Source organism: Paralichthys olivaceus, chromosome 3, assembly GCF_024713975.1.
Source record: "Paralichthys olivaceus isolate ysfri-2021 chromosome 3, ASM2471397v2, whole genome shotgun sequence".
In the NCBI taxonomy this organism is placed as follows: domain Eukaryota; kingdom Metazoa; phylum Chordata; class Actinopteri; order Pleuronectiformes; family Paralichthyidae; genus Paralichthys; species Paralichthys olivaceus.
In genome coordinates, this window is record NC_091095.1 from 21,104,478 (window position 1) to 21,130,618 (window position 26,141).

At 43.7% G+C, this 26,141-nt stretch overlaps 1 protein-coding gene across 3 annotated transcripts in view; it reads left to right on the forward strand.

Moving 5' to 3' along the window:
* Nucleotides 1–25,591, forward strand: part of herc2 (HECT and RLD domain containing E3 ubiquitin protein ligase 2) — a 41,363-nt gene extending 15,772 nt beyond the window's left edge. For all 3 annotated transcript variants that reach the window (XM_069522475.1, XM_069522477.1, XM_069522476.1), the window contains exons 32-91: nucleotides 60–236; nucleotides 331–467; nucleotides 769–920; nucleotides 1,023–1,214; nucleotides 1,332–1,519; nucleotides 1,634–1,826; nucleotides 1,918–2,100; nucleotides 2,186–2,370; nucleotides 2,632–2,779; nucleotides 2,866–3,062; nucleotides 3,194–3,424; nucleotides 3,523–3,661; nucleotides 4,146–4,292; nucleotides 4,785–4,927; nucleotides 5,041–5,308; nucleotides 5,508–5,650; nucleotides 5,738–5,836; nucleotides 5,914–6,082; nucleotides 6,210–6,335; nucleotides 6,470–6,578; nucleotides 6,670–6,809; nucleotides 6,898–7,088; nucleotides 7,197–7,302; nucleotides 7,415–7,506; nucleotides 7,596–7,771; nucleotides 8,171–8,282; nucleotides 8,955–9,036; nucleotides 9,125–9,359; nucleotides 9,594–9,771; nucleotides 10,013–10,094; nucleotides 10,339–10,510; nucleotides 10,601–10,745; nucleotides 11,103–11,328; nucleotides 12,184–12,355; nucleotides 13,131–13,317; nucleotides 14,405–14,548; nucleotides 14,627–14,818; nucleotides 14,905–15,058; nucleotides 15,182–15,289; nucleotides 15,388–15,519; nucleotides 16,471–16,629; nucleotides 16,782–16,900; nucleotides 17,341–17,466; nucleotides 17,579–17,734; nucleotides 17,848–18,162; nucleotides 18,257–18,471; nucleotides 18,619–18,796; nucleotides 18,992–19,153; nucleotides 19,489–19,580; nucleotides 19,689–19,828; nucleotides 19,936–20,123; nucleotides 20,305–20,502; nucleotides 20,630–20,713; nucleotides 21,069–21,210; nucleotides 21,343–21,537; nucleotides 21,758–21,870; nucleotides 23,169–23,359; nucleotides 23,455–23,560; nucleotides 23,640–23,852; nucleotides 24,622–25,591. In XM_069522475.1, coding sequence (XP_069378576.1) covers nucleotides 60–236; nucleotides 331–467; nucleotides 769–920; nucleotides 1,023–1,214; nucleotides 1,332–1,519; nucleotides 1,634–1,826; nucleotides 1,918–2,100; nucleotides 2,186–2,370; nucleotides 2,632–2,779; nucleotides 2,866–3,062; nucleotides 3,194–3,424; nucleotides 3,523–3,661; nucleotides 4,146–4,292; nucleotides 4,785–4,927; nucleotides 5,041–5,308; nucleotides 5,508–5,650; nucleotides 5,738–5,836; nucleotides 5,914–6,082; nucleotides 6,210–6,335; nucleotides 6,470–6,578; nucleotides 6,670–6,809; nucleotides 6,898–7,088; nucleotides 7,197–7,302; nucleotides 7,415–7,506; nucleotides 7,596–7,771; nucleotides 8,171–8,282; nucleotides 8,955–9,036; nucleotides 9,125–9,359; nucleotides 9,594–9,771; nucleotides 10,013–10,094; nucleotides 10,339–10,510; nucleotides 10,601–10,745; nucleotides 11,103–11,328; nucleotides 12,184–12,355; nucleotides 13,131–13,317; nucleotides 14,405–14,548; nucleotides 14,627–14,818; nucleotides 14,905–15,058; nucleotides 15,182–15,289; nucleotides 15,388–15,519; nucleotides 16,471–16,629; nucleotides 16,782–16,900; nucleotides 17,341–17,466; nucleotides 17,579–17,734; nucleotides 17,848–18,162; nucleotides 18,257–18,471; nucleotides 18,619–18,796; nucleotides 18,992–19,153; nucleotides 19,489–19,580; nucleotides 19,689–19,828; nucleotides 19,936–20,123; nucleotides 20,305–20,502; nucleotides 20,630–20,713; nucleotides 21,069–21,210; nucleotides 21,343–21,537; nucleotides 21,758–21,870; nucleotides 23,169–23,359; nucleotides 23,455–23,560; nucleotides 23,640–23,852; nucleotides 24,622–24,894 — 9,717 coding nt within the window. In that variant the 3' untranslated portion in view covers nucleotides 24,895–25,591. The remainder of the gene's footprint in view (nucleotides 1–59; nucleotides 237–330; nucleotides 468–768; nucleotides 921–1,022; nucleotides 1,215–1,331; nucleotides 1,520–1,633; nucleotides 1,827–1,917; nucleotides 2,101–2,185; nucleotides 2,371–2,631; nucleotides 2,780–2,865; nucleotides 3,063–3,193; nucleotides 3,425–3,522; nucleotides 3,662–4,145; nucleotides 4,293–4,784; nucleotides 4,928–5,040; nucleotides 5,309–5,507; nucleotides 5,651–5,737; nucleotides 5,837–5,913; nucleotides 6,083–6,209; nucleotides 6,336–6,469; nucleotides 6,579–6,669; nucleotides 6,810–6,897; nucleotides 7,089–7,196; nucleotides 7,303–7,414; nucleotides 7,507–7,595; nucleotides 7,772–8,170; nucleotides 8,283–8,954; nucleotides 9,037–9,124; nucleotides 9,360–9,593; nucleotides 9,772–10,012; nucleotides 10,095–10,338; nucleotides 10,511–10,600; nucleotides 10,746–11,102; nucleotides 11,329–12,183; nucleotides 12,356–13,130; nucleotides 13,318–14,404; nucleotides 14,549–14,626; nucleotides 14,819–14,904; nucleotides 15,059–15,181; nucleotides 15,290–15,387; nucleotides 15,520–16,470; nucleotides 16,630–16,781; nucleotides 16,901–17,340; nucleotides 17,467–17,578; nucleotides 17,735–17,847; nucleotides 18,163–18,256; nucleotides 18,472–18,618; nucleotides 18,797–18,991; nucleotides 19,154–19,488; nucleotides 19,581–19,688; nucleotides 19,829–19,935; nucleotides 20,124–20,304; nucleotides 20,503–20,629; nucleotides 20,714–21,068; nucleotides 21,211–21,342; nucleotides 21,538–21,757; nucleotides 21,871–23,168; nucleotides 23,360–23,454; nucleotides 23,561–23,639; nucleotides 23,853–24,621) is intronic.
* The last annotated feature ends 550 nt before the right edge of the window (nucleotides 25,592–26,141 follow it).

Genomic DNA, 26,141 nt, shown 5'->3' on the forward strand with positions numbered 1-26,141 from the left:
GCAATAACAGGTGTTTACAGTACAAGCTGACATTCCTGTATCTTTTATAATTTTTGCAGCAAGACAAATGGCACCCAATTTTAAACACCGTGGCCAATGTCCAGAAGTACCGGTGGCTGAAACACAGTGTTGTGGGGGTCTTCTCCCAGTCCAGCCTTATGGCTACCATAGTGGAGTTTGTACTGAAAGAAGAGCCTCTGGATGTAGAGAAGATGAGGAAGTGCCTTCTTAAACAGGTGACAGTGAAGATACAGATAGCCTTCTTGCATAAACTGTCTGTAAAACAAGTAAAGTCAAAACATGACCAATGTTACCTCCATCTCGTCACAGCTGGAGAGGGCTGAGGTGAGGCTAGAGGGCATCGACACCATGCTGAAGTTGGCCTCCAAAAACTTCTTACTGCCATCGGTGCAATATGCAATGCTCTGTGGTTGGCAGAGGGTCATACCAGAAGGGACCAACATTGGGTGAGTCGGCAGTATTATACTGTATCTATAATTAAAAAATCAAGTTCAAACCTGACATGGACAAGGTTGACTTTTGACATTGCTCAACCCGAATGTGCTTCTCAGATGCCTTGGGTCATGCTTGTCTGCTCAGGATGGCTTTGCGTGATTTTAAATTCGGTCCTGTTTAAAACAGGTCATTTGACAGTTTGAACACATAGTTTCCTCCCCACGTTCAAATAAATGTTCAAATTGCAAATAAAAAGTGACAGCATTATTTATTTATTTCTGACCATGTTGCTGTTTCAACTTTCCTCTTCAGAGAGCCCCTGTCTGACTGTCTGAAGGACGTGGATCTGATCCCTCCCTTCAACCGCATGCTTTTGGAGGTGACCTTTGGCAAGTTGTATTCCTGGGCCATCCAGAACGTTCGCAACATCCTGCTTGAGGCCAGCGCCCGTTTCAAAGAGCTCGGTGAGTGGTGTGAATTTGACAGTTTCATTTCATAAATATAAACTGCTATTTGTATGATATACTAGTTACAATGTATTGACCATCTGTTTGTCTCGTAACCAGGTGTGCAGCCTGTTCCTCTGCAGACCATCACCAATGAGAACCCAGCGGGACCAAGTCTCGGCACCATTCCACAAGCCCGCTTCCTTCTGGCCATGATACACATGCTGTCGCTGAAACACGGCTCCAACAGCCTCAGTCTCTTGCTAAATTCTGGCATACTTGCTCTCACCCAGAGCATCCTTAGGCTCATAGGTAAGTACTGACCAATTAAATATTCAATGCTCAGTTGAGACAGAGCAGATGCAGAGTGCACCTGTCCAAACTTATGGTTGCAGGTGTTTGACATCTCTTTTATTCTTGTGTTTCCAGGACCCAGCACAGACAGCAGTGAGGAGGATCTGAGTTTATGTGCACACGGAGGCTCTGCCACAGTACTGGAGGAGTCCAGAAAGGAGGCTGCACCTGCCCCTCTTCCTGCCTCTGGCCCAGAGCTGGCTGCCATGATGAAGATAGGCACCAGGGTCATGAGGGGAGTGGACTGGAAATGGGGAGACCAGGTACCTAATTCTTATTTGTTGTCATAAAAATAGCTGATGGAATGCTTTGTTGTAGCTAAAACAGGGAAGAAAGGCCTTGCTGTTCAGTTCTTGACACTGTGCATGTTCTGTTAGGACGGTCCAGCACCAGGTCTGGGCAGGGTCATCGGTGAGCTGGGTGAAGACGGCTGGATCAGGGTCCAGTGGGACACAAGCAGCACCAACTCCTACAGAATGGGCAAAGAGGGCAAGTATGATCTTAAGTTGGCAGAGCCACCACCCGCTGCCCAGCCCCCCACAGAGGACTCAGATACAGAGGATGACACAGGTAATTTAAATGACTGTCTCAGTAAAGACCACAACTACAAACCAGATGAGAGCTTCAACCCCTCATCTCTACATTCTGCTCTTTGTTACAGAAGGCGAGCTGATGGAGAAGAGCAGCCACCCGACAGCTATGATGCTGACCAGCACTGTCAACCTGCTGAAGACACTGTCTCTTTCAGCTGGGATCTACGCAGAGGTGCTGCAGACAGATGCTACACGCACCCTGTGTGGGCTGCTGAGGATGCTTGTGGAAAGTGGAGCTAATGAAAAGTCAGGTAGCTGAACCTCCATCACCAACAGCTTTTTAAAGAACAACTTTTGTTATGATCTTATTCTAACTGGACTTACATTTGTTTTCAGGCTGTCACTCCCACAGGTTGGTGTCTCGGGAGCAGCACAGAAGCTGGTGCACACTGGGCTTTATACGCAGCATTGCTGTCATGCCCCAGATTTGCAGCACGCTCAGCACATCTGCATGGATCAACCTGCTTATCCGAATCGTTGAGGGACACCAGTCCTTCAATGCCATTACTCTGCAGAGACAGGTGGGTTGTGTGGAAGGAGTTTATTATATACAATCTGCAGTCCAGATGTGGAGTAGAGATGCCATAAAAGAGCCCCATGCCAAGTTGAAAATTGTTGGAAGAGGTTTATTCATACTTTTTCTGATATTGTTGTTCTATTTGAGTTACTGAAATGATGCAATCCAGTTAGGATTCAGTTAATAGTGCAAAGAGGCTGCTTTCATAAACATTATCTCTCTGGAGTTGACACCCCTTTGTGTTGCGCATCTTGCATCTCTCCAGATCCTGGCACTACGTCTCCTGCAGGCAGTCCTGCCCTCATGGGAAAAGATGGAGCGCTCTCAGGACATGAAGTTCCTGGTGGAGAAGTTGTTCACATTCTTGGGAACTCTACTGAGCACCTGCTCGTCAGACCTGCCACTTCTTAGAGGTGCAGCATTGAATCAGGCTCTATGTGGAAATATGTGTGTTTTTTGCTGTAATATGTTTTTTGAAGACACTACTTCCTCCTCACAGAGGGTTCCCTGCGAAGGAGGAAGTCCCGCCCTCAGGCATCTCTTACAGCCACTCACAGCAGTACCCTGGCTGAGGAGATTGTTGCTGTCCTGCGTACGCTGCACTCTCTAGGCCAGTGGAACAGTCTGATCAATGATTACATCAACACTCTGCTCAGTGCCATTGGAGATGTTATGGCAGGATGCCAATCTGAAGCAGTAAGAATTGTTCCTTTTAAGAAATGTCTTTGGTAAAACATCAACCCTCAGCCATAATTTGAGTGTGACTTCATTTGTAAATTCAGTGTTATAAATATTTTGATTACAATCTGCTCATATCCTTATTTTAGTGTTTCCTGGAGGAATATTTTCCTGATTCGGAGGGTCCCAGGGTGGGCAGTCTGATGGCTGTGCTGGCAGTGATTGGAGGAATTGATGGGCGCCTCAGGCTTGGTGGACAGGTCATTCACGAGGAGTATGGAGAGGGAACAGTCACACGCATCACCCCTAAAGGAAGAATCACTGTGCAGTTTTATGAGATGAGGACCTGTCGGGTTTGCTTGCTCAGTCATCTCAGACCGGTAAGATATTTAGAGGCTCATTTCAGCACATACAACTCACACATTAGTACTACTTTCACAGTTATATACTGACTTTACTTTATGGTTTTTCTCCTCAGCTACATGCAGTATCCTTCAGTGTGCAGAACCTGCCCTTCACTGAGCCCATGTTGGCAGTCTGGGCTCAGCTGGTCAGCCTGGCTGGAAGCAAACTGGAGAAACAGCGCATGAAGAAATCCCTTAGCCGAGGGCTGACAGGTACAGAGACTTCTTGTCTCATTCCCTCTCAAATAATGACCATAATCAAAGGGTTCAAAGGTTCAGTGTGTAGAATTTAGTGGTGAATTTGCATGTTTCAGCCTCACCTTACCCTCCCCTTCCAAACATGAAGAATACCCGTAGTAGTTTTCAATTTACATGAAAGCTCAAAAGGTGTTCAGTTTCTCCAGTCTGGACTACTGTAAAAAACATGGCCTCTGTAGAGAGGACCCCCCTCCCGATGTAAATATGAAGTATTTCAATATAAAGGGTTCATTCTTGGGTAAAGAGGCAATTCATATAATTAGAAGAAACACACTAGTGAAAACATCACTAGGATTATTTTATCATTTCTGCCAATTTTCTGCCCCTTTCACCTAAATCTTACACACTGAACCTTTAAGCTATGAAAGATGTTTTGATTTAGTTTTAAGTGTCTTATTGTCGTGTCGGGTTAGTTAAATTAAACCTATTATATCTTCAGCTGACCAGGTGGACATCCACTTACTACGCTGTCAGCAGCTCAGGCTGTATATCTTGAAAGCAGCGCGGGCCCTGCTTTCTCATCAAGACAAACTTAGACAGATCCTCTCTCAGCCGGCAGTCGTGGACATTGGACCCAACCCCAGTGGTGAGACGTCAATAAATTAAGCAAATGAAATAACTTAACACGCAACTTATGTTTCTTAGGGTCTTAAGTAGTCTTTAGTTGTGTGTCATCTTATTTAATGTATTTTAGATTCACTTCCATAGTAAGTAATTTTAGGAAAACTATAAGGGGTTGAAATAGAAAAAGTAATCTCTACACAACTGCTATGGGTTTTATATCAGGGCACCCAGTGGGTGGACTAGCTGGTTCTTGCACAATTATTATTTTTTTAACAACGCAGCTCCTGTGTGGGAGGACAAATTTAGCAGTGTCTGATTAGCCAGCCTGCTTACCTCGCACTGTGGAAGTTTTCCTGAGTTTGTAAGAGATGTGGGTGGATGTAAACTAAGTTGCAGAGCACATTTTTGAAAAAAATATTTTATACTGACAGATATAAGGTTAAAAATGTTAAATTTGATTTATATATTTAAGTCTCTCTCAACACACTTCCCTGCCATCTTTTTGTGTTTGCAGAGGATCCAGTGGTGTCGTCTCCTGATGTGGGAGACTTGTCTCCTGAGGGTCCACTGCCTCCACTGATCCTCCTGCAGCAGCTGCTGTCCGCTGCCACTCAGCCCTCCCCAATCAAAGCCATTTTTGACCGACAAGAGATGGAGGTGAGTCAATAGACCTCTCTGTTGCAACATGGTCATAATTAAGTCCAGCAGGAAAGTTCAGCTGCTGTGTTTAGTTTGACCTCAGTTTTATCTTTGTATCTCTGGACATGTAGGCGGCAGCTCTGGCGGTGTGTCAGTACTTGGCTGTGGAATCAGCCCACCCATCTTCTCCCCTGTTTGAGGAGAGCAGCTCCAGTGAGGCCACCACACCTGTCACCATACAGCATATCAAACCTCCTAAACAGAAGAAACAGAAGACGTCCCCTGTCCCTCCATTACCTATAGTCCTCCAGCTCATGGAAATGGGGTTTCCACGCAAGAACATTGAGTTTGCATTGAAGTCTCTGTCTGGAACTACCAGCAGTACCTCTGGTGCACCAGGTATATGATCATATACCATTAACCTGAATGAGTTAATATGTTGGAATGCTTGCTTTTGAAAGTGTCATCCTCTGTTTATATTACTGTGGCAAAGACTCTGTGACTATCACTGCAGCTGTGTGTGCTATATTTGTGTCTCTATATGGTTAACGTAACATTTTGAAATATACTTTGAAGAGTAACTGAACATGTACATCAGGTGTGGAGGCTCTGGTGAGCTGGCTGCTGGACCATCCAGACATTCATGTCACTGAGCTGTCAGATGCCGACACTGTGTCAGATGAATACTCTGATGAGGAGGTGCTCGAGGAGCTGGAGGAGGCTGAGCCGACATTCTCTGTGGTACTTTATTTCTTAGTGTTTTTATTTCTGCCATAACTAACTTGGTAATGGACGAGCGGATGTAATATTCCTCATGTTTTTCATTAGCCTGCAGGTGCAGTGGTGACTGAAAGCCAGACATTTAAGAAGAGATCAGATTTTCAAAGCAATGATGATTATGCTGTGTATGTCAGAGAGAACATTCAGGTAAGAGCAGCAGCGTTTTTCTGAAACTGGTTTAAGAAATGTGACACAGGCCTGAATGATCCGGGACTTCTGTGCAGGTGGGGATGATGGTGAAGTGCTGCAGAACGTACGAGGAAGTGTATGACGGAGATGTCGGGAAAGTGATTAAACTGGACAGAGATGGGCTCCACGACTTAAACGTGCAGTGTGACTGGCAGCAGAAAGGAGGAACGTACTGGGTCCGCTACATCCACATCGAACTACTTGGTAAGTTTTAAATTTCATTGTGATGTGATGCTGGTAATTATAAATGACTCGCTCTGGAGAAACATTGGCCACTTTTTTTGAAAAAAAAACCCTTTGACATGTTTTGCCTCATTATTTCCTTTACCAGGATTCCCACCACAAACTTCTCCATCCCATATAAAAATCGGCGACAAAGTGAGGGTGAAACCTACAGTCACAACGCCAAAGTACAAATGGGGCTCTGTCACTCATAGGAGTGTGGGAGTTGTGAAAGGTAAGCCCATGCAGCCTTTAATCTTGTATCATTCGTATTTTGGATTGTTTTTATAACCTGCTTCTGATGAACACATTTTTCAGTTTAATGTTCTTCTGTCCTCTATACTAAATGAGCTTAACATTTTGTTTTAGCTTTCAGTGCCAATGGAAAGGACGTAATAGTAGATTTCCCTCAGCAGTCCCACTGGACTGGCTTGTTGTCTGAGATGGAGCTTGTGCCCAGCGTTCACCCAGGAGTGAGGTAAAGATATGTTTAAGATTCCTCTCTACCCAGTTACAGTATCTCTGTATTACAACATGTCGTTCAAATGCCATCTCTGCTCTATCTGCAGGTGTGATGGCTGTCAGATGTTCCCAATAAATGGGCCCAGGTTCAAATGTAGGAACTGTGATGACTTTGACTTCTGTGAAAACTGCTTCAAGACGCGCAAACACAACACCAGACATTCCTTTGGCAGAATCAACGAGCCCGGTTGGTCACAAGTTCTGTCAGATATTGGTGTGTGTCCGTGTGTGTATCTGTATATTTGTGTGAACCTGTTCATCTTCCCTTCAATCAGGCCAGTCTCCTGCATTCTGCGGCCGCTCAGGAAAACAGCTCAAGAAGCATCACAGCTGCCAGCGCGGGATGCTGATTGACGATTGGTCTCGTGCCGTCAAGAGCCTGAACGTCTCCTCCTCAGTTAACCAGGCCTCACGGCTCATTGACTGCAGTGATCAGTGCTGGCAGTCCTCCGGCTCGCAGGGAAAGGCAGGAGATTGAATTCCATACTCTAATAAAATGAATGACAGCCATTAAGCCTTCTTTATTGAAGTGTAATGCATCAGCTGACAGGGTTTATCATTCTCCACTCTGCAGCACTGGATTCGTCTGGAGCTTTTCCCTGACGTTCTTGTACACAGGCTGAAGATGATCGTGGACCCCGCAGACAGCAGCTACATGCCGTCACTGGTGGTGGTGTCAGGTGGGTACATTTTCTTTTCTTATTTGTTCCCGTCAGCTCACACATATAGTATGTATTCTTGTCAGTAAACAGTTGTATGGTGCAACATATGTACATTTGATTTAATATACAGGTGGAAGCTCTTTGAACAACTTGATTGAGCTGAAGACAATCAACATCAATCCCACAGACACCACTGTCCTCCTGCTGAGTGACTGCACTGAGGTTGGTTGGTTTAGTTTGACATCAACTTTTTATCATTGCTTTTTACTGTAGAATTAGTGTTGTGATAACACAAAGGATGTTTTCAACAGTATCACAGGTACATCGAGATTGCAATCAAGCAGTGCCGCAGCTCTGGTATAGACTGCAAGATTCACGGACTTGGTATTGTGGGGCGCATCAGAGCTGAGGATGAAGACCTTGCCACGGTCCCTTTCCTGGCGTCTGACAATGAAGAAGAGGAGGATGACAAAACTGCCACTGGGAGGTACGGCCAACCATAGAATGAATATTTTAGAAGTAGGTGAATGCTCTCCATATCTTAATGAATGTGTTGGCTGTTGTCGCAGTCAACACGTTATTCTTTTTTTCAGTCTGGATTTTTAGAGTTTTGTTGTGGGTGCAGAACATGTGTCTGCTGACATACCAGTATATGCTCACAGGTACATGTACATGGCTTAATGCATTATGAAAGGTTACCATTGGTTGACCTGGATCATTAAGCTTCATTAAGAGTATGTTGATATATTCCTGTAAATTCAGCTATGTCCACAAGAACACAGCAGTGTTTTTTTTAAATTTGAAGTAATCAAGACAAGAAAAATAAAGTATATATGACATAAGTTAATATTTATGCTCTCACTGTGTGTTTTGTTTTGTCCCTTAGTCTTGCTCGAAAGAAGTCATCAGGTCTGGAGTCAGCGGCCACCATCAGGACCAAAGTGTTTGTGTGGGGTCTGAATGATAAGGATCAGCTGGGAGGACTAAAGGGTTCAAAGGTGCAGCCTGCTACATAATGAAATATAGCATGTGGAAAGACTGTTGGTAGCAGAATAAATGCAAACTTTGTTAAATTTAGCACTAGTAGGTAGTGTAAGTTATTTTTCATTACATTGACATGTAATCTTCTAAAAACCGGCCACTCATATTTACGTCAAATGTTACTTATGGCAAAATGCCACATTTTTATAATCTGCTCGGGCTGTACCAAAAAAATAGAACATATTTTCCCTTTACATTATAATAACATAGGTAAGAGAAGGAAAGTATTAGTAGAAAAACTGTACTTTGTATTGAAAGTACTTTTGCAGCATAATGGTACATTTGAGTGTACAATTGCTCATCAAATATGCTTCATTAAGAGGTTATTCTAAATATTGACACTACTGCTTGATAGTCAAATCTATACCTTTGCAAGCAAAGATATCAGTTTATAAAAATACAAAGTAGGAAGAATTCCTATAGCTATCGGGTACATGTAGCAAAGGAAAAACAGCAGAATTTCCCTTTTTAAAATGTGGTAAAGTTGCAGAGAATACTAATAATGAAGTTAGGTACAAGTTCTCTAAAAGTGAACCCAAAGTACAGTATACAAGGTTAATCACTGGGTCTGTGCCAGAGGCTCGGAGGCTGTTACATTCTCTAATCACTGTTTTGTGTGTTCTTCACAGATCAAGGTTCCTTCATTCTCTGAAACCCTTTCTGCTCTCAATGTGGTACAAGTGGCCGGTGGTTCAAAAAGCCTCTTTGCAGGTGGGTGTGAAATGATTTTGGGTTGATTCTGTAATGTAACATGTATATATGGCATATATAAAGTCATTTTCTTTTCGCCATGGTGCAGTGACAGTCGAAGGGAAGATCTTTGCTTGTGGAGAGGCCACTAATGGCAGGTTGGGCCTGGGTCTCTCCAGTGGGACCATCCCCATCCCCCGTCAGATCACTGCGCTTAGTAACTACGTGGTAAAGAAGGTCGCTGTGCATTCTGGAGGGCGCCATGCCATGGCCCTGACTGTGGATGGAAAAGTGTTTTCCTGGGGAGAGGGAGACGACGGCAAACTGGGACACTTCAGCAGAATGTATGTTATTCTATACAGGTTACTTAGAGCGTAACATATTTGAAATCCTTGTCAATGCTGTCCCAGAGAGATGATTTGTTTCAGTCAGCAAACCCTACTTTATCGTTTTGGGTCTCATTCACCATGATTTCAAATGTGTTTGCTCCAGGCTCTTAAACATTATGAGTTAACAGTCTTGCTCTTGATTGGTCTTTTAATTTTCTTTCAGCATCTAAACAATGATTGTTTTAACAGGAACTGTGACAAACCTCGGTTAATTGAAGCCCTAAAAACCAAGCGCATCCGTGACATTGCCTGTGGCAGCTCTCACAGTGCGGCAATCACCTCCAGTGGGGAGTTATACAGCTGGGGTTTGGGGGAATACGGACGCCTTGGACACGGCGACAACACCACCCAGCTGAGACCTAAACTGGTATGTATCTCTTTACTGCTGGTTAACAGAGTTGGGCAGGGGAGTAAGTTAAGTTGAGGGACATGAGCATTGAATGTGTAATTTTTACAGCTGTTGCACTAACATCAGTAGGTATTTGCACTCAGTGAGTGTTTTGTATGTAGGAATTAAGTTTTTATGTTTCTCCTGCTATAAATTCATGTATACTAGGAGGTGTCTAAATTGACCATGCACTCCTGGTTGCTCTTTCTTTATCATCTAGGTTAAAGTGCTTCTCGGACATCGTGTGATCCAGGTGGCTTGTGGGAGCAGGGATGCCCAAACTCTAGCTCTTACTGATGAAGGTATTTTCGTTGATGCACTTCAAGATATCATGTGCAGTCAGGGTTTTAAAGAGCCCCAGTGTTGCTCGTATCTCATGTTGTAAAATCATCTCCACAAGAATCCATCAGAAGTCATAATGCTCCAATGTTGGAATAATTAAAGAGAAAAGGTCACAAAGGAAATGTTAACTTAAATGTTAACTTAAATACTACCTAGAATTACTTTTTCAGGTTCAGGTTAGTAATGTATGTTTTTATCTGTCAGGGTTGGTGTTCTCCTGGGGTGATGGGGACTTTGGAAAGCTCGGTCGCGGTGGCAGCGAGGGCTGCAACATCCCACAGAACATAGAGAGGCTGAACGGACAGGGCGTCTGCCAAATAGAATGTGGAGCTCAGTTCTCCCTGGCTCTCACCAAATCTGGAGTGGTGTGGACCTGGTAAGATGGATGAATGATATATGTACATGATCAATCATTATCTGCTCTTTGGCTTTCATGTGACTGTTTACTGTTCGTGTTCTCTATCAGGGGAAAAGGCGACTATTTCCGATTGGGCCACGGCACAGACGTCCATGTACGGAAGCCCCAGATGGTGGAAGGACTGAGAGGCAAAAAGATTGTCCATGTTGCTGTTGGAGCACTGCATTGCCTCGCTGTCACAGAAACAGGACAGGTTTGTATTGACCTCCACTAACTCCAGTGTTATAACAGCACATCATTCTGCTCATTTACAGTCACGGCACTGGTCCAGCTGTGTGTTTGAGTTTATAAATCTACTCTCACTCTACTTCTCAGACACCTCTAACCTTTGCAGTAATACAGCTTATTTCACCTTCCCTCAGAAGCATTTCCGATGATGAGATGAGAGCTATTCCATGTTCCCACACTGTTCACCAATGTATTTAAAGCTATGGAATATCAATCAGATTTCATATTTTAAAACAGCATCACAAAGTCCTTGTTTAACTCTAACATGTTTTTAACTCTGAGCAAAATGAAACACATGTCATGAATTCTGTGTCTCTGTCAGGTGTATGCATGGGGTGACAATGATCATGGGCAGCAGGGGAACGGCACCACTACAGTCAACAGGAAGCCCACCCTGGTTCAGGGTCTAGAGGGACAGAAGATCACCCGAGTGGCCTGTGGCTCCTCCCACAGTGTGGCCTGGACAACGGTAGACGTGACTACACCCTCTGTTCACGAGCCTGTGCTTTTCCAGACGGCCAGAGACTCCCTTGGAGCTTCCTATTTAGGTAATCCTCCCCCCTTTGCCTCTTAACACTAACCTGCTGCCCAGTCTTTGTTAGTCTGGAATCTAATGATTGTTTTTCTAGATGTGAACTCCCTCTTGGAACTGTAAGTCCCATATTTTTAGTGATAGCTGTTTAGTCATTGGGTGGTTTAACCCTCAATTTGCATTTGACGATCTTAGGATGTTGCACCACATTGTGCTACATTTTTTTATTATTATCTGCATATTTAAGCACTTTCCAGGCACCATCATTGTCTGTGCTTGACACTCTAGCAACTAACTTTTCTTATTATTTCCTCTTAAGCCTATTTTAATCTGTATTTTTCTATTAATGGAGAGTGTAAGTTAGAAATATTTGAGTTGTATTTAATGTATTAATTTCTGCTAGAGATATTAAGGATTTCACACAAATTAAATGGAAAATAAAATCATATATATATATATATATATATATATATATATATAATAAAATTGGCTTTTTAAAAATAATTTCCCGCCTGTGCCACCTGAAGTTAAAGATGATAATAAAGATGATAATAGTAAAAGTATTGTCAGACCTGCACAGGCAGGCAGCCACTTGACATGAAAAAAAACACCTGCAGTTGTAACATTCTGTACCACTAGGTGGCTGATTTGCCACAGAAGGTATGGCTCTCCCTGCCTGTAGTTGGCAGCTGTGAACACGACAACATATGCTGGTGTAACTGTCAGTGGCAGTTTGAATCAAGAGGTGGCACAGGTCAGACCAGAACTACAAGCCCAGAAATGCATGGCTAAATGATGGTGGCTGGAGTTTCCTAAAAGAGCCTCAAACCAGTGACGGTGTGTCTCATTGTTTTGGTGTTGTACACCACAGGTGTCCAGTCAGACAGTGACTCATCAGCGGTTAGCAACAAGATGAGCGGTCAGAGCAACGTGAAGCCCAATCGACCCTCGCTGGCCAAGATTCTACTCAGTCTGGATGGAAACCTGGCCAAACAGCAGGGTCTGTCTCATGTGCTGTCCGCTCTGCAAATCATGTATGCAAGGTATGTTGTATCCACAGTTAAGAATGACCTCTCCTGATGGTCCAGAAGAAAAACATGGTTCAAGTACAGTTCTTTTAAATTATTAGTAGTCTGAGAAACCTTGGCTGAGAATGCTGGATAAAGAAGTTAATAAAGATCTCATATATATCTGAGCTCTGAGAACATTTGCTGTGAAATGTGTGAAGCTGATTTCACATTGAACAACAGCAATCACTGAGGTATGAACCCGAAGAGAAAACATGTTGACGCTGTTCTTCTCCTGAAACTTTGACTTCATGCTGCAGTGATGTGTCATGTGAAATCAGCTTTACATCAGATTTATGATCAATCTGTCAAATCAATATCTTTGATTCTGTTTTAACTACTCAAACCTTCAGCACCCGTGAATAGTAAGATTCCTCCGAATGAAATCTACTGTGGAAACTTAGTAATCACGTTTGTCCTGGGTCAGATTCAACACTATGAGCGGTTGATTATATAAAATGATTGTGTAGCTTATTTATGATCCCAGAACCTGAAGGAAAAGTAACACACAAACACACACACACTCTAAAACAACAGACCTTGTAAACTTAGTGAATGTAATCTTTAATTCCAAGATATCTTTAATTTGCTACGTTAGTTGCAGCCCTAGCAGCATAAACACATTAAGGAAGTTTAAACAAGGTGAGATAAAAATCTGCATGGCCTTTGAATGAACTAATGTGCTGAGTGGTACATTCAATTGTAATTGGTCAGTATTACAGATGACTGAATGTGTTGCTTGTTTCTGCAGGGATGCAGTGGTTGGTGCTCTGATGCCAGCCTGCATGATTCTGCCATCAGAGTGTCCCTCCAGCTCACCTGTTCCCCCATCAGACTCCTCGTCCTCATCAACTGTGAGTGATGATGAAGGTCCACCAATCCCGCCTGACACTGAGGATCGGATCAGTCCCAATCCCTGGCAGGACAAGAAGGGCGAGGTAAGGGAGATAACAATGTGGCTTTCAATATGGAACACCAAACTTTGTCTCTGTAAAACTAAACTTTACAAATGTCAGTAAGGTGGTCAGTAAGCCATTTATTTATTTATTTAATTAATTAATTTTTGTCATGAAATTGCTGCCTCAACTTTGTTTTGTGCTGAACTCCTGGAAAAAATTACACCGTGCTATGTGCATTTTTATCCATAATGACCAGGTGTGTAAATGCAACCATCAGCAATTTGTATCTGGGTCCAACTTGGAAATAACATAAACTCTCATGGGGCTTTGTTCATAATTACAGTTCTGTTTTTCCACCACAACTTTCTCTGTTTTTATTCTTGGTGTTAAAAGTTGTATCCTTGGTTCTGTCCTTGGTGTCCAGGAGGTAACAGCAAATGTGGTTTAATACTAAAGAAAACACTTCCATGTCAGTTAGGGTTAGAAGAGCAGCCGATGTGTTAGTTTACAGTGCAATCCAGACTAACTCATGGTCAACCACCTTAAGATTTCATTCTGTTCAAAGTAGAAATTGTTTTCCACACAGAAATTAATTGTGAAAGAAATAATAAACTCATTAGAATATATAATTTGGTATACCAGCTATTGAGAATGAGTACTTCCCATAGTACATTCAATATAGCATTCAATTTTAAATTAAACAAAGCTTAAATAAAGTTCTGGAATAAGCTGATACAAAGGCCAAGCCAAGCAAGATACACAAACTAGACTGGCACTCAGTAGAGCACATACCTCCTCCAAAGACCAGTAGTCCCCTAATTTTCAATTAAGCTGGACCAAATTACACACACTCATTAATATCAGTTCCCTTCCATGAACTCTTCCTTGGGAAATCTGAGAGAATGTTAAAAAACATTATTTGTTTAAGAGAGAAAACAATCCCTGGATCCGGATCTGCACCGAGATTAAATGGGTTCTTCTCTGACCCATTATTATCTATTCTGTATTTTTGGGTAATCTTCTCACAAACAAACATACAAACCAACAAGCAAACAAATGGACAAGGGGCGAAGACATAATCTCAATGGTGCATAGATCGGTTGATTGTGTGTTTTTATGGGTGTAGAATCCATCTTCAGAAGATGCCGTCACCCCATCATCGGCTGTGACTCCGTCTGCCTCTGGCGCCTCCTCACGTCCCTTCATCCCTGTCACTGATGATCCAGGAGCAGCCAGCATCATAGCTGAGACCATGACGAAGACTAAAGAGGTTGGTCAGTCTACTGATAAACCGATATGTGTGTTTGACATCAGCCGTATGTACTTTACTCATTGTGCTCATCTTCAGGACTCAGAGAGCCAGAGCAAAGTGGTGGGTCCAGAGCCTCAGTACCTGGACGAGTTCACGAGCCTTCTTGTGCCTGATGACACACGGGTAATGGTCGACGTGCTCAAACTGGCAGTGTCATGTCGCTCTGGAGAGAAGGGCAAAGAGGTGCTGTCTGCTGTGCTGTCTGGGATGGGCACAGCTTATCCACAGGTAATGTGTTAGGGTCCATGTGTGTGCAGGCCTGTGATCAATTGTAAGTCTGCTGTTAACGTCAGATGTTTCTCGATTATGTGCAGGTTGCTGACATGCTGCTGGAGTTGTGCGTCACTGAGTTGGAGGACGTTGCCACGGATTCACAGAGTGGCCGTCTGTCCTCCCAGCCAGTTGTTGTAGAGAGCAGCCACCCATACACAGATGACACCTCTACAAGCGGCACTGTGAAGATCCCAGGTAAACAGACAAATCTGGCACAAGCCTGGAGTGATTGTTTGTTTTACACATACGTTAGTAAATGTCTTTAGCTTGAATGAATAGAACATCTCTTGAATATACACCTTTTTCTTATTTTTTAAGGTGCTGAAGGTCTAAGGATAGAATTTGACCGACAGTGTTCAACTGAGAGACGCCACGACCCACTGACAATCATGGACGGAGCCAATAGGATTGTCTCTGTTAGATCAGGTGATGAGACGAAGGCAGTAAAACACATTTGTCATCAAACATGAGAGAAGCCAATGGATCAAAAATGTACATTGTGACATGCTGTGCATGTGTTTCAGGCCGGGAGTGGTCTGACTGGTCCAGCGAGTTAAGGATCCCTGGAGACGAACTCAAGTGGAAATTCACCAGTGATGGCTCTGTCAATGGCTGGGGCTGGCGCTTCACTGTCTATCCCATCATGCCTGCTGCTGGTGAGCAACAAACATACAACAAAATGGTGACATTGGTTTTGATACCACATGTTTACATGAGTGACCTGTCATATACATAATACATTGACAAAAACAGATTTTCTGAAATCAAACTATAATGGCGAGACATAGAAAGTGCATTACCTGAATTTATGAATAAGTATTTCTTAAAACATGGTCAGATCTTCATCTTAGTACATCTAAGGCTGTTGAACAATTGTACATGATGCTGCGGAATGATGCAGTAGTTACTGAACCTGGAGTCTGATCAATAAGACCATCCAGCCTGGATGTGATGATTTTCGATGTTTCTGGTCCAGCACATGACTGACGTTTTCTAAAGACACTGCAGAATGCTACAGAAAAAATGTTTTGTTGATTGGTGAAACTACCAATGAATTGTATGGTGTAAAAATGCTCATGGAGCATTTGGGTTTTTGCTGCCTCTGAGCCTGGGCAGCTCGACATCACAGAGGAGAAACTGAATTTCATCAGAGCCCAGACCTACAACAGAGATGCTGTGTAATGAACTCAAGAGAAACATTCACATCAGAAGGAGAAAGTGGCTGATCTGAAGTAGTTCCAACTCAAAACCTGAACAAGGTGAAGGTCTGATGTTCACAGGAAACGAGGGGAGAGAAAAGGGGTTTGATTAGTGAAGGGCTACAGATGGAATCAAACAGGAGGCTGTGGTTAAGTGACTTGTGCTCCAGTTGTTCAGCCACCGTGGCGCTCTGAGGGAGCTCTTGTTTGAGGTCATGGCTGCAAAAGAAGATTTGACTAGTTTTTAAATACATGGATTCAATTACATTTTAAACCAGCGCTGTGAATGTTTGATGGGTGTGTCAATAAAGAGAAAAGATTATAATTGTATAAATGTTTGTCATTGGCAACCACAATGACACATACACACGCTGTGTAGTGTTGACCCTTTTTTATGTCTTCTCTCAGGTCCCAAAGACTTGCTGTCTGATCGCTGCATCTTGTCCTGCCCCTCAATGGACTTGGTCACATGTCTCCTGGACTTCAGGCTGAACTTTGCCTCCAACAGGAGCATCGTGCCTCGTTTAGCTGCTTCACTTGCTGCTTGTGCCCAGCTTAGTGCACTGGGTACAGTATGATTGTCTCTGTTCACCATGATTAAGCTTTACTGTAGTTTCAAATAAAGACAGAATTGGCTTGAATTTTTGAATTAATGCACTGTCAAAAACAATTCTGTCATGAATTAAATATTTCATCATTTTGTATTTTATTTGACGCAGCTGCTGGACACAGGATGTGGGCTCTGCAGAGACTACGGAAGCTCCTGACCACAGAGTATGGTCAGTCCATCAACATAAACAGGCTGCTGGGAGACAGTGAAGGCGAGGCGCGCTCTATGGTGAGCACACTCTGACTGCACACATTGTAGAAGCTAAATTCTCGACTGAGTTTGTCCAGTTTGCAACATGGCTGATATGGTTACTGTTATATTATTGTGTCCTATTTGTACTATTGTTTTAGATAGTGAATGTTAAACATATCTTACATGTCTTTTTATGCAAAACCCAGATGATAAGGTTGTTTCAGTTATGCTGAGGTTCTAGAATTTTGTGTGTGTCAAGTACTTGTGTCAAGTAGATTATCAGTTTTTTTGTGCTTTTCATTTCACCTAATAAGTAATACGATTTATGACAGTACCCCATCTGCTGCAGTTGTTTCATTTTTTAAATTATGCTTTGAGTAATGATTTATGATGTGATAGAAAGTCAGGCCCAGTATTAATTAAATAAAGTGAGTAATTTTAAGAATAGTTTGTTAATAAATGACATGTTCTTTCAGACCTTTACCGGCAGTGCTCTGGCCGCTCTGGTAAAGGGTCTACCTGAGGCACTGCAGAGGCAGTATGAGTACGAGGACCCCATCGTCAGGGGAGGGAAGCAGCTGCTTCATAGTCCATTTTTCAAGGTATGACAGTAGTTGTGTCTTCACACGCACATCTGCACCATATGTTGATTGTACAGACATTAATTATGAAATGCTGTTTTCTCTTAGAGGCTAATTTTAACATTTTGCCCAGGTCTTGGTTGCACTTGCCTGTGATCTTGAGCTTGACACTTTACCCTGCTGTGCTGAGACCCATAAGTGGGCCTGGTTCCGCAGATACTGCACTGCCTCTAGAGTGGCTGTGGCTCTAGACAAGAGGACCTCGCTACCAAGACCCTTCCTGGATGAGGTGGGTGTGCCAGGCTGCGCTGTCTCTGCCAGCCCTCACTTCTCTTCACCACACTTTGATCTGAGAATGTTCTTAATCCCTTTTCTTCCATTCTTCATGTATCTCCTTTGAAGGTTACAAAGAAAATTCGTGAGCTTATGGCCGATCACGAGAGCATGAACGGCCTTCACGAGAGTCACGACTTGTTCAAGCGCGAGCACGATGAGCAGCTTGTACAGTGGATGAACCGGCGACCAGACGACTGGACCCTCTCGGCCGGGGGCAGCGGCACCATCTACGGCTGGGGCCACAACCACAGAGGGCAGCTAGGGGGCATAGAGGGGGCGAAAGTCAAAGTGCCCACTCCCACTGAAGCCCTCGCCACGCTGAGGCCAGTGCAGCTTATTGGAGGGGAGCAGACTCTGTTTGCTGTCACTGCTGATGGAAAGGTCTGTTCAGATTACCCACTGTCACCTTTTATCAGTGTCCACCCTTTGTGTGGAGATGTATATGATGTCATACTGTTTTTGTCTTGATCCTCAGCTGTATGCGACAGGATATGGAGCAGGGGGCAGACTGGGTATTGGTGGCACGGAGTCCGTGTCCACCCCCACATTACTGGAGTCCATCCAACATGTCTTCATCAGGAAGGTGGCTGTGAACTCTGGAGGGAAGCACTGCCTGGCGCTGTCCTCTGAGGGAGAAGTTTACTCATGGGGAGAGGCTGAGGATGGAAAACTTGGCCATGGGAACAGAAGGTCGAGACTCACTTGGTCACTTTGCACTTTGAATTCTCAGCTCATTACACACACATAATATAAACTCATGTCACTGTAACGCATAAGAACAAAGATTGTGTAAAAGGATTGTGCTTTTATAGTAACTGTGCGCCCTCTTGACTTTAGCCCCTGTGACCGCCCTCGTGTAATTGAGTCTCTGAGGGGAGTTGAAGTGGTGGATATCGCTGCCGGAGGAGCACACAGCGCCTGTATCACTGCCAGCGGAGAGCTCTTCACTTGGGGCAAGGGTCGCTATGGACGACTGGGCCACGGAGACAGTGAGGACCAGCTTAAACCAAAGCTGGTCAGTCAACACTTGACCCACTTTGTCACACAAACCAAAATGTTGTGCACCCTTTTGTAAATAAGTGTTTCAGAGACATGTTCGTGTCAGTGTTGGGACAGAAATCCCACTGTTCACTCTGACTCACTCTGACAAGGTTTCCCAAGCAATTACTCTGAAGTAAAGCTAATGTTTGTGTCTTTGTTGTTTATCCAGGTGGATGCGCTGCAGGGTCACAGGGTCATTGATGTAGCCTGCGGTAGCGGGGACGCCCAGACACTGTGTCTAACTGATGATGACATGGTCTGGTCTTGGGGAGACGGGGACTACGGCAAATTGGGCCGAGGAGGCAGTGATGGCTGCAAAATCCCCATGAAGGTAAGTCAAATTACACAGTGGTGTGTACTGGAGGTCGGCAAAGGCATCACTATACACATGTGTGTTGTTTCTTAATTCTTTTATATAGTATGAGCCAAGCAAAAGAGCATCATCACGACCACAGCCTACATGTTCTTGTGATTGTAATTCTTCAAATCCTCATTTGCTGTTCTGATCACCAATACACTGTTTAGTTTTCACATTTCAACCCTCAGATTTGTCTCATTCTTAGATTTAGTTAGATTTTTAAATGGATGATCAGATAGGGGTTAGAGTGCTCTAGTGCATCAAATGATAGACTGATAAATTCATTTATTCTATATTTTTGTATTCAGATTGACTCTCTCACTGGTCTCGGAGTCGTCAAAGTGGAATGTGGCTCTCAGTTTTCTGTGGCTCTTACCAAGTCAGGGGCAGTGTACACATGGTATGTACAGTATGATTCTGAGTTACAGAATTTTTTCACTGTCAGATGTTGTAATTGAGATGGTGATTGTGTTATTCTAATAAGTTCTATCTATTCTGTACTTCTAAGGGGGAAAGGAGACTATCATCGACTGGGCCATGGCTCTGATGACCATGTTCGACGGCCCAGACAGGTCCAGGGGCTACAAGGGAAGAAGGTCATCGCCATAGCTACTGGGTCATTGCACTGTGTGTGCTGCACAGAGGATGGTAAGAAGGACCACTGTTTGTTGATCATGTGTTATCTATAAGTCCCAACAGTTCAGTTGGTTCTGAGTGCTGCCGTACTGAAAGCATTGCGGTTGTGTTTGGCACAGGAGAAGTGTATACATGGGGTGACAACGATGAGGGCCAACTTGGAGATGGGACCACTAACGCCATCCAGAGGCCACGGCTTGTGGCAGCACTGCAGGGCAAAAAAATCAACAGGGTGGCCTGTGGCTCTGCCCACACCCTTGCATGGTCCACAAGCAAGCCCACTAATGCCGGGAAACTGCCTGCACAGGTACTCAGCTTACTTACCCACACTGTGAATGAAACTTAACTCAGATCTTTTATTTTTTATCACTGGAGTGAAATCACAGCTTCCAGGAGATGGCAGTAAAGCTTTGCAGACACTAGCGTCAGTAACACAAGCCACTTGCAGACGTCTGTCAATTTCTGACCATCTCTGTTCTGTGTGAAAGGTGCCCATGGAGTACAACCACCTGCAAGAGATCCCCATCATGGGCCTGAGGAACAGGCTGCTGCTGCTGCATCACATCTCAGAGCTATTCTGCCCGTGTATACCCATGTTTGACCTGGAGGGTCGGCTGGGCCAGACAGGCCACGGACCCTCTGTCGGTTTTGACACACTCAGGGGCATCCTCATCTCCCAGGGCAAGGTGAGGGGCCGCCTCACCCCCAGAAACATGCAGATAAAGCACAAAGAGCAGCATATACAGCCAAAATGAAATCTTTTGATATGTGTGAGTGGCACTAATATATTATTTATCTGGTTTCTGTGAACAGGAAGCAGCTTTCCGGAAGGTGGTTCAAGCCACAATGGTGAGAGACAGACAGCACGGACCTGTGGTGGAGCTCAACAGGATACAGGTACATTTATTCTCTTATAATCTCACAGTGACGTTTATCTTTCTTCAAGCTCCCCCCTCTTTCTCTCTTTCTGCATCTCTCTCACTGTGAGGCTTCTGCATGTTCCAGACAGTCATTACATGACTTCTCTTTTATAAGGGGATTTTTCTGTGTGAGAGAGGAAGAGATCTGAGCTCCTGCTCAGTCGGAGTGTTAGACTTTACTCCTCAGAGTATCCGTCCATGCAATGAGCTGTCATATCCAGTATTTCATGCCCATCAGTACTCTCTATCTAGCAGGAAGTTATTAAAAACATAACAAAGGAAAAAAAAGTAAAAAAATAAATAAAAAAGGCTTTTTTTCCTTCACCCTGCAGGTAAAGCGTTCCCGTAGCAAAGGGGGTCTTGCTGGTCCCGACGGAACAAAGTCTGTGTTTGGTCAGATGTGTGCCAAGATGAGCTCGTTCAGTCCAGACAGCCTGCTGCTTCCTCATCGTGTCTGGAAGGTCAAATTTGTGGGTAGGTGTCCAACAAACATCTCTCATGTGGAGTTTTCTTAAGACTTCATGTGAAATTATCAACAAAGAGCTTTTCCTCATCCTGGTAATTTTAACTCAACATGTTTTATGTTTTTTTCTTGTTTTTCTTCAGGGGAGTCTGTGGACGATTGCGGCGGAGGCTACAGTGAGTCCATCGCAGAAATGTGTGAGGAGCTGCAGAACGCCCTGACTCCGCTGCTCATTGTCACCCCAAACGGCCGCGACGAGTCAGGCGCCAACAGGGACTGTTTCCTGCTCAACCCCGCCGCCAAGTCCCCTCTTCACATGAGCATGTTCCGCTTCCTAGGTATAATCCAGTTAATCTCTCAGTCAGTTCTGCTGTGGTGTTAATCCTCCATAAACAAAACCCCAAAATATTCATGTTCAATTTAAAAAGCACAAATGCTCCTTGTGTATTTTCACTGATAAAACAGCTGGCCTGAACTGTTGAACATGCCTCATTTAATACAGATGTTTCTTTATTTTTTGATCTGTGGGTAATGTGGTCTGCCTTGTTGTGTCTACAGGAGTTCTCCTGGGTATTGCAATCAGGACTGGAAGTCCTCTTAGTCTGAATCTGGCAGAGCCTGTATGGAAACAGCTGGCAGGCATGAACCTGACCATTGCTGACCTCAGTGAGGTACGTACACACCCCTGCTCCTGTGCACAAAGGGACTCTCAGTGTGGTTGCAATGATGAGGATTGAAGGTGTGAAAGAATAACATTCTAAAAGAAAAAAAATCTCTTACTTGCTCTGGTCTGAATCTGTTGATGAGTTTGTAAATTTGGAGCATTTTCCACCAAATGAATGTGAGAGGGTCCTAACGATTGTAACCATGATAATTATCTGGCAACATACCGGGCTAACTACACCAGCAGAATGCTGAATGCATTTAGAGGAAACGTGAAAATACTATATAATTTGCAAAGTGCTGCCTTCAGAGGACTGAGAAGAACAATGGAGGAGGGATCCACTATGCCTTGAATACAACTGACACTGCTGCTTGTCTGCTGATTTCTTACTGAGACGTGAAGCTTCACAGTGTGAAATTCTTCTACTCTTTGGTAACATGTTGTGAAGGACACTTAAACCTTCTATTGTAATTTATTGCACTAACGATTTGATCTGAAGAACGTGTACACTCTCATCCATAGTTGGCATTTATCAGATCAAGTCAGTTTTGTATTCAGGTGACTTCAACAACTCTCATGAAACAGGGAGAAAAGTGTTTTACGATAAGAATACAGAAACTCTTCTTGCACAAGGCTCATTGTTTAACGACGAGCTCCTTAGTGTCAGAGATAATTTGAATGTACTGAACTCCTCAGGTCTCATGCAACTCCACAGGAGCGCTTATCGTCTCTCCAGCTACAGAGAGGAATGCTGCTCTTTATGTCAGATATTATATAACATGTCAAACCCTCATAAGCTGCATTATAACCTTTACATTCCTCTACAGATTAAAACCATAAGCCCATTATCTCCCTGCTCTCTAAATGGTACAGTGTGGTAAAACTCGTACTGTACCTGCTCTTCAAAGATGCGGCCAAATATAATCGTGCATTATTTTTTATCGAAACAAGTAAAGATCGACAAACTTTGTAAGATGACGTGAATCCAAGCGGATCCCTCACGCTGTGATCATGAGCTCCAGAACCATCTCTCAGAGAGTACTGGGGTGGGAAAAAAAGGCCCCTCTCTCTTACAAAGCTTCTCTTGTTTTGCAGTTTTGCCCTTGAGATATTACAAAGGTTAGATAGGAAATGAATCCAGCACAAGACTAGAGAGAGAGTGGAACCGTGTGGAGCTCACGGGAACTGGGTTGTGGGCATGAGTTTGCTCTCCTACGCACTCACTCGAACAGCTGATCGTACTGTACATACCAGCTAAAGGGATAGTTTATGGAGTTCTTTATGATCTCCTCTGTTCCTCCCCAGGTTGATAAGGATTTTATTCCCGGCTTGATGTACATCCGGGACAACGAGGCCACGGCCGAGGAGTTTGAGGCCATGACCCTGCCCTTCACGGTGCCCAATGCCAGCGGCCAAGACATCCAGCTCAGCTCCAAGTACTCCCACATCACCCTGGAGAACCGTGCAGAATATGTGCGCCTGGCAATTAACTACAGGTGGGAAAAAAATAGCAGAATGAGTAAAAGTTACCATCTCTCATGTTTGTGAGTGTGTGTTTACCCTCCTGCCTCTTGTGTTTTCCACCCTGCAGGCTCCATGAGTTTGACGAGCAGGTGTCTGCAGTGCGCGAGGGCATGGCTCGAGTGGTTCCTGTTCCCCTGCTGTCTCTTTTCACCGGCTATGAGCTGGAAACTATGGTGAGTGGATGCCGTTTCACTTTGTCACATTTCTTCCATTCTCACTCCATGGGCTGATTTAATGTTTTGAACCCCTCAGGTGTGTGGAAGCCCAGACATCCCACTCCACCTGCTGAAGTCCGTGGCCACTTACAAAGGGGTGGAGCCAACAGCACCGCTCATTCAGTGGTTCTGGGAAGTAATGGAGTCCTTCTCCAACACAGAGAGGTCTCTCTTCCTGAGGTTCGTCTGGGGTCGCACACGTCTGCCTCGCACTATCGCTGACTTCCGTGGGCGGGATTTCGTTGTGCAGGTAAGATGGGGAAAATCTAAAACTTAGAGTAACAGTTTGATATTTTCAGAAATGAGCTGTGTTACATTTTGAGTTGTTTGATTGCTTTCAAGTCCATTTGATGGTTTGTCTTTAAGCGTTAGAGGGTGTGGTCTACAGAGGATTTCCGCGGTAGGTGTCACCCTCTTGTCCCACTCCTACTGCTACTGCTCAGCAACTCAGTTGCATTTGGACACGATGAGAAAGCTTTGATGCCCCTTGGTTTTTTACCATGTGTACTGTTTTTCAGTACAATTGAAGGGTGAGACTCAAGCATTGGACATATCATTGCTTGCTCACACCATTACCTGAAAAATGCTTTGTCACCTAAGTGCAATAAACCCTGGGATAAGATGGTACAAGAAGGATCCACCCCTCGTTTCCCAGGGATGGAAAGATATTGGAAGATCGGAATGTTGAAATGAGACAGTTTAGTTACGCGGCAGCTGTGATGCAATTGTTTGATATTTGGGCAAATACAGTGTGAATACACAATCTTGATTTGAGTATGTAACACCACTGCTCATCTGTAAAAAACATGAGAGCCCTATAGTTTGTCCAGAACCCAGCTCACTGTTTCTCCATTTTCCAGTCTGTATGCTAATTAAAGCTAACCTAACCCCCTCCTGGTTGTAGCTTCATGTTTACTGTACAGAATAAGCATTTTTCAGAAAATTACTGTTTTTGTCCTTATTGTTGTGTAGTCATGTGACACTAACATCAACCTGAATCTAATCTTCACTGTCTTCAGGTCCTGGATAAGTACAACCCTCCTGACCACTTCCTGCCAGAGTCCTACACGTGTTTCTTCCTGCTCAAGCTGCCCAGGTACTCCTGTAAACAGGTGCTGGAGGAAAAACTCAAATATGCTATCCACTTCTGCAAGTCCATCGACACGGACGACTACGCACGCATCGCACTGTCAGGGGAGCCCGCCGCTGACGACAGCAGCGAAGACTCCGACAACGAGGATGCCGACTCCTTTGCTTCTGACTCCACCCAGGACTACTTAACTGGACACTGAACTCTGACCTCCAGAAGAACGAGTAGAAGAAGAGCCGCCACAGAGAGACTGCGTTAATGTCAGCTAATAACACACACACATTCATGTAGGCATTCTACTAAGACACAAACGTCTGTGGGGGAAAAATGTGCAATGAGCTTTAAAAGCATTATAAGCTAAAGAAAGGAACAAACACAGGTTTGCTCTGATTTAGTTTCTTTTAAAATATTTGGGGTGGTCAGCTGCACATGTGATTGTTGTGTTACATTGGAATTATGTATAATATTACAGTTACACAGTTTAAAGAAAATAAAAAGGCTCCAGCCTGGCACCGTGGTAGATTTCTCCCTTTGGTTTATGTGAATTACCTGTCCCTAGTTTGTATATAGAAAATTATGTGTGAAAGAACAGTAATATTTCTTTTTATTTCTTGGTAACAGCCATGTTTCTTTGTTTAAGTAAAATAAAAAACATTTTTAACTTGAAAAAGTCAGCGTTTCTCACTCGGCTCACGTCAGTCGGAGCCCACTGAAGGGTCATTTTAAGATTCCTGTATTCCCCCCTCCCCCCACCATGTTTGTGCACTGTCTCCTTAAAGAATGTATATAATATGATTGTGCCATGTATTCACAGAGGGTCTCATTCCTGCATATTACATGTTCATACATTTCTGTTAATAAATACAAAAGGAAAAAAGATTAAAACCTTGAGTAAGTGACTGAGTGAGTGATTCTTCCTTTTGGGTTCAGAAAGCAAGTCCCCATAATGTACATCATTAAATGTTTAGGTGAAGACTTGTCTTAGCCAATAGTTCCCTTTCACCTAAATCTTACACATTGGACCTTTAAGGTTCGGTTTACATTAGAGTTAGGGTAAGGTTACAGTTAGGGTTAGAGCAAGAACAGGTTAAGGTTTGGTTTATGTGATAGTGTAAAGTTAGGTTTAGGTTAAGTTTGGGGTTAGAAAAGTAGTAACTATATTTAAGTTAGAGTAAATCTCCAGAAGGTCAATGTAATGTGTGTGTGTATTATCACCTAATATTTCATACATGCCAGCAGGATGTCCAGGGTCTTTCTTTAGAAACAAGTTGTTTGTAATAATTTTTTTTGGAAACACCTATTTGTTGTTTTTTGTCGTCACTCAACAAATCAATCAAATAATGTTGTCTGGATTAAGGCTGTTGTGTAAAATGTATTGGAAGTGGTTAAAATCCTGATCTCATGAAACCATTGGATTGAGTTCAGATTCCTTCGGTCGGTTTTCTCAGC